This window comes from Cynocephalus volans, chromosome 11 (genome assembly GCF_027409185.1).
Source record: "Cynocephalus volans isolate mCynVol1 chromosome 11, mCynVol1.pri, whole genome shotgun sequence".
In the NCBI taxonomy this organism is placed as follows: Eukaryota; Metazoa; Chordata; class Mammalia; order Dermoptera; family Cynocephalidae; genus Cynocephalus; species Cynocephalus volans.
The window spans coordinates 52,419,193-52,425,467 of NC_084470.1; the positions used below are offsets into that span (position 1 = coordinate 52,419,193).

At 40.3% G+C, this 6,275-nt stretch overlaps 1 protein-coding gene across 2 annotated transcripts in view; it reads left to right on the forward strand.

The window, feature by feature from the left end:
* Positions 1-6,275, forward strand: part of CTNNB1 (catenin beta 1) — a 43,585-nt gene extending 37,310 nt beyond the window's left edge. Inside the window, exons 10-16 of one of the 2 annotated variants that reach the window (XM_063114031.1) lie at positions 120-278; positions 1,803-1,922; positions 2,451-2,601; positions 2,692-2,813; positions 3,877-3,937; positions 4,969-5,189; positions 5,496-6,275. In XM_063114031.1, the coding sequence (XP_062970101.1) occupies positions 120-278; positions 1,803-1,922; positions 2,451-2,601; positions 2,692-2,813; positions 3,877-3,937; positions 4,969-5,177 (822 nt within the window). In that variant the 3' untranslated portion in view covers positions 5,178-5,189; positions 5,496-6,275. The remainder of the gene's footprint in view (positions 1-119; positions 279-1,802; positions 1,923-2,450; positions 2,602-2,691; positions 2,814-3,876; positions 3,938-4,968; positions 5,190-5,495) is intronic. The other variant, XM_063114030.1, reaches the window with a different exon arrangement.

A 6,275-nucleotide genomic window follows, 5' to 3' on the forward strand; every position in this document is an offset into this window, starting at 1 on the left:
GATTCTGAAATGTTTGTGTAGCTACTTTTAGTTGATACCAATTGATTTAGTGTGGTGGGAATTTTAGGCTAAGAAAATGATTTTTGAGTTGTATACCAATTCTTCTTTCTTATCTGCAGGCTACCGTTGGATTGATTCGAAATCTAGCCCTTTGTCCAGCAAATCACGCACCTTTACGTGAGCAGGGTGCCATTCCACGACTAGTTCAGTTGCTAGTTCGTGCACATCAGGATACCCAGCGCCGTACATCAATGGGTGGAACACAGCAGCAGTTTGTGGTAGGTATAGTGACACTTGGCTATTTAAAAGGAATGTATAAATCCAAAGGATCCTGAACTTCTTTGGTTTATTGGTCCTCCCCATTCTCCTTCCTGAAGGGTTGTTGATGACCCAAAAAACTGACATGCTTCTGCAGCTGCAGAGATAATAAGGAATAATGTGGCCCCTGGTGCTATTTCTTTGGACATGTCCATTGCACAGTTGGTCTTTCAAAGGGTATGTGAGGTGTGGTTTACTGCTATGGGGTTAGGCACTTTATGCAATGTTCTCATTTAATCCTTACAAAGGCTCACCTACTTAAGAAGTAGTGGAGCTATAATTTGAATCCAAGTCTGTCTGATTTCAGGGTTTCTTTTCCTCTACTGCAACATGAGTTTTGCTTATAAATGTTTAACAGGCCTTTTTAGTCTGTTTTCATGGGCCTAAAACTATATAATCGTGACAAATCTTAAGAATTAAGTAGTTGCATTTCTGGAATCTTTACCTGTAATATTCTCAGCCTAAAGCTTTGGTGTTAAGTTCGAGTCTTAAAACTAGCTTCATTACAAGTATATAATCTACAGACACTTCTGATTCCTCAGACTTTGAGACTCAGACCTCTTATTTAATTAGGTTACATTAGAAAACAAAGATGGACCCCACAGAACAGATTTTGGGAATCCCATATTGCTAGTTATGTGTATACACTCATATTGGAGCTTTGATTTTCTCCATTAGTTATCTTTCATACTGGCCCATCTCCCATGGGATGGCTTAATAGAATGAAGAGGACACCTTTTATTTTAAATGTCTTTTTCTATAAAGAAAGGAGTTTTGTGTCCTCCTATAAAAACCAAGTCGTGTATAAAAGCTGCTAAGAGTTGCAGAATCCTAACTTTTTAAAACTCAGACCCAGAAACAGGAGAAGCAGATGGTACTTACATTCTGTAAAAGCTAATAACTTCCTTCTCCTATACTGGCTATCAGTTGAATAGTCTTAGAAGAGGTGAGGAATGGATTTTCTGCTGGCTACTCAGTAGAATTTTAACAGTTGGTGATAAAACTGCCAAGCTCTCACCAATATAAACGCAGATGTACAAAAATAGAGGGGGCATGTGAGCATTACTTTCCCATCTGTGCATCTTTTTGTCATATACTTTTACCCAGAGTGGTTGGTGCCCTTGCTGTAAGAAAAAGTTATCTTTGGGATTCAGAGGTACAGGATATGGAGGCTGTACTTCACTGCATAGCTCTGTGGGGGGGGGGGGGGGTGTCTCTCTCTCTCTCTCTCTCTCTCTCTCTCTCTGTGTGTGTGTGTCTGTGTGTGGTAGGTCAGGGGTGCCATTTGGAATTAGTGCTGCCAGGAGGCCTCCTTTTAGTGACACTCATCTTAATGGAATCCTCCTTCATTCCTAAATAAACAGCAAATTATGGGGAAGTTTGGATACGTAATGTGAATAACTGTAGTGAAACCCAAAGCCTTTCAACTTCATAAACTTCAGAGGGGAGAATGCCCTATTCGATAACCATATTTCTTTTGGTAGGAGGGGGTCCGCATGGAAGAAATAGTTGAAGGTTGTACTGGAGCCCTTCACATCCTAGCTCGGGATGTTCACAACCGAATCGTAATCAGAGGACTAAATACCATTCCATTGTTTGTGCAGGTATGCTGGTTTTAAGTGAGGTGTTCGAGATTTTATATGTCCATAAAATTTCAGGATTTTAGTGATCAACAAAATTTCAGAAAATTAGGGACCAAAATGGGGCCCCAACATTTAATTTTATGAAAATTCTCTTCATTTTTCTTGGTCAATAGAAGGAGAAACATTGAGACTTCAGCCTAAGAAGAGGGAGGAGACTTTACACTTCACTTTTAGTTGTGCTTAGTTTTGGAGGAAGAAAAACTGGCCTAGGGGCCAGGGCACTGGCCCCCAGTCAACTCTGGGTTTTCGAAATCTTAGATCGATTAAAATTACCTCTGAAGAATGGGTTTGTAGCTAAAAATATTCTAGAGATCCAGTGGTCCAGAGCATTAAACACCCTAGGACATAAATTCAGAGAATATGATTTAATACGAACAGTGTGAATGCCTCCTATACTCTGCATTGGGAATGTTTGCACCATAGTGGGGTGCTTGCCATGTTTTAATTTTAGATTTAATTAGGTTTTGTTTGTGTATGCTTTCTCCTTAGCTGCTTTATTCTCCCATTGAAAATATCCAAAGAGTAGCTGCAGGGGTCCTCTGTGAACTTGCTCAGGACAAGGAGGCTGCAGAAGCTATTGAAGCTGAGGGAGCCACAGCTCCTCTGACAGAGTTACTTCACTCTAGGAATGAAGGTGTGGGTAAGTAGAAAAGGAACCAAAGCCTTTCATGGATGTGTACAGTAAAGAAAGGAGCTTTTCCTCACAGGCCTTTCCCCCTTCCTCTCCCAGCAACATATGCAGCTGCAGTTTTGTTCCGAATGTCTGAGGACAAACCACAAGATTACAAGAAACGGCTTTCAGTTGAGCTGACCAGTTCTCTCTTCAGAACAGAGCCAATGGCTTGGAATGAGGTAGGCAAATGTGAGCACATTCATCTGGTAGTTTGCTAGAGCAGGTAAGGCAGATTATTGTTTTCCCTCAGAACACTTAGTACACATTCATTTGCATTGACTTTGTCCCTGGCTTGAGTATTTCTTTCTCTCTATGCTATCCAGCTATTACTGTGTGGAAGAATTACAAGCTTTAAAGATCCTGCTCAGGGGGCCGGCCCGTGGCTCACTCGGGAGAGTGTGGTGCTGATAACACCAAGGCCACAGGTTCGGATCCCATATAGGGATGGCCGGTTCGCTCACTAGCTGAGCGTGGTGTTGACAACACCAAGCCAAGGGTTGAGATCCCCTTACCGGTCATCTTTTGGGGGGAGGGGGGGAAGGATCCTGCTCAGAATCATTACAAGTTGTGTTCCCTGACATTGGAATTCATGAAGGAGAAAAATGAAAATGTTGCCAGATTAAAGATTTTCAAAAGGGTGTAAGGAAGGAGGCAGTCTCTTGAACAGTCAGCTTTTTATATACTCTTCTACTTGAATTCTGTGAATTTGTCTTCAGTATTTGTTCTCAGTACAGGTGTTCATTGAAATGTTGTTTCTAATAATCAAAATTAGAACCACCCTGGAAATTTATTTTACCCTCCCCAAAATGATCAACTATGGTACATAGTCATATAGTGGATTATGTTTGTTGAATGAGATATTGTCGTGTTAAAAAAAAAAAATGCAGATTGCCAAACAGTGAGTAATGTGTTAGTTGGGTTTTTAATAGGCATCTTATTAACATGTTGCAACTTGAGCCCTTAATTTTCCCAACCCACCCCTTCCCCAAACCTGTTTTCACAGTCTTCTCTGTTTTAATTAATGGCAACTTCGTCCTTCCAGCTGCTCAGGCTAAATATCTTCTTTCTTTCATATAACACACCCTGTCTGTCAGCAGTTCCTGTTGGGGTTAGCCAGGTGTCTTTGTTAATTTTATTTATTGCTGTATCTCTAACACCTAGAAGAGTGCCCAGCATATACTTTTAAGTTGAGAATTTTCATTTTGCTCTGTATTCTTCCTTACCTTGGACCTGTTTATCTAGACTGCTGATCTTGGACTTGATATTGGTGCCCAGGGAGAACCCCTTGGATATCGTCAGGATGGTATGTGTCTCATATTTCTTGATTTACTCAAGATCAAGCTAAAGTTCTAAAGCTTTATCAAAAGAGCCGGTTTGCTCATCTGGGAAACCAGTGTTGGCAGGAAAGTAGTGGCTGCAATTAAAAGCAGTTCTTAAATTACAGAGTCAGCAACAGTAACTTTAGTGGTGCATAGGGAATTCTGAGCCACACATTGAGCAAGCAACAGGATCACACCACACCACCAAATACATGTTCCACTGCTGGGCCTTTGCTATGCAGGATGTTAATTTGCCTGGCTTTTTATTCTCTCTTTGGTCAGAGAACCCATAATACCTTTATCCACCACCCACCCCAGGGAAATGAGAGTATGGGAAACTCCTGTCTCTGAGTTCAGATCTGGGGTGAGTATTGACCTAGTTGTATTATCAGGGTTTTTTAAAAGGCTAATTCAAATTTTTATAATGAAGATGGTCACTAACAACTATAGCCATCTTAAATTTATAATCTTACCTGGTTTTACCGAATTACTCAACTGCTAAAACTCATAGTCTTCTTACCATGACAGATAAATGTCAACCCTTAAGATTGAATATGGTAAAGTTTCATTGGAAACAGTGTCTTTTCTCAGTACTTTTATGGTATGACCTGGACTTTTCAACAGATAAGATTACACCTGCCAGACATCCTTGTTACTGTCTTAAACTCCTTCCCATGACTTCTCAATGCCTAGGTGGTGAAACACACAGTAGATTGCTGCTTCTCCTCCTCAGGAACCTTAAATTTCTGCCAGGGCAGATGCAGAGTGTTCAGGGGTAGACTGATGGTGTGACTAGAATCCGTGGGTGTGCTTCTGGTAGAAACAGACATTTTCTGTACTCTCTCATGGATGACCTGGCACAAAGTAATTATTTGGCTGAAGAAAGCTAGAAGTTGAAGAGGCTAGAAAGCAGTGCTGGTTTAGAAAGCAGTGAGTTTGGATGCCCTAACCTCGGTATTAACTTCTGTTCTGTTTCTCCTCCCTCCCATTTTGTTGCTTCCCCTGACTCTTCTAGATCCCAGCTATCGTTCTTTTCACTCTGGTGGATATGGCCAGGATGCCTTGGGTATGGACCCCATGATGGAGCATGAGATGGGTGGCCATCACCCTGGTGCTGACTATCCAGTTGATGGGCTGCCAGATCTGGGGCATGCCCAGGACCTCATGGATGGGCTGCCTCCAGGTGATAGCAATCAGCTGGCCTGGTTTGATACTGACCTGTAAATCATCTTTTAGGTAAGAAGTTAAAGAAAGCCAGTTTGGGTAAAATACTTTTACTCTGCCTACAGAACTTCAGAAAGACTTGGTTGGTAGGGTGGGAGTGGTTTAGGCCTATTTGTAAATCTGCCACAAAAACAGGTATATACTTTGAAAGGAGATGTCTTGGAACATTTGAGTGTTCTCAGATTTCTGGTTGTTACGTGATCATGTGTGGAAGTTATTAACTTTAATGTTTTTTGCCACAGCTTTTGCAACTTAATACTCAAATGAGTAACATTTGCTGTTTTAAACATTAATAGCAGCCTTTCTCTCTTTATACAGCTGTATTGTCTGAACTTGCATTGTGATTGGCCTGTAGAGTTGCTGAGAGGGCTCGAGGGGTGGGCTGGTATCTCAGAAAGTGCCTGACACACTAACCAAGCTGAGTTTCCTATGGGAACAATTGAAGTAAACTTTTTGTTCTGGTCCTTTTTGGTCGAGGAGTAACAATACAAATGGATTTTGGGAGTGACTCAAGAAGTGAAGAATGCACAAGAATGGATCACAGGATGGAATTTATCAAACCCTAGCCTTGCTTGTTTAAAAAAAAATTTTTTTTTAAATATCTGTAATGGTACTGACTTTGCTTGCTTTGAAGTAGCTCTTTAATTTTTTTTTTTTTTTTTTGCAGTAACTGTTAGTTTTTTAAGTCTCTTGTAGTGTTAAGTTATAGTGAATACTGCTACAGCGATTTCTAATTTTTAAGAATTGAGTAATGGTGTAGAACACTAATTCATAATCACTCTAATTGTAATCTGAATAAAGTGTAACATTGTGTAGCCTTTTTGTATAAAATAGACAAATAGAAACGGTCCAATTAGTTTCCTTTTTAATATGCTTAAAATAAGCAGGTGGATCTATTTCATGTTTTTGATCAAAAACTTTTATTTGGGATATGTATGGGTAGGGTAAATCAGTAAGAGGTGTTATTTGGAACCTTGTTTTGGACAGTTTACCTGTTGCCTTTTATCCCAAAGTTGTTGTAACCTGCTGTGATACAATGCTTCAAGAGAAAAATGCGGTTATAAAAATGGTTCAGAATTAAACTTTTAATTCATTCGA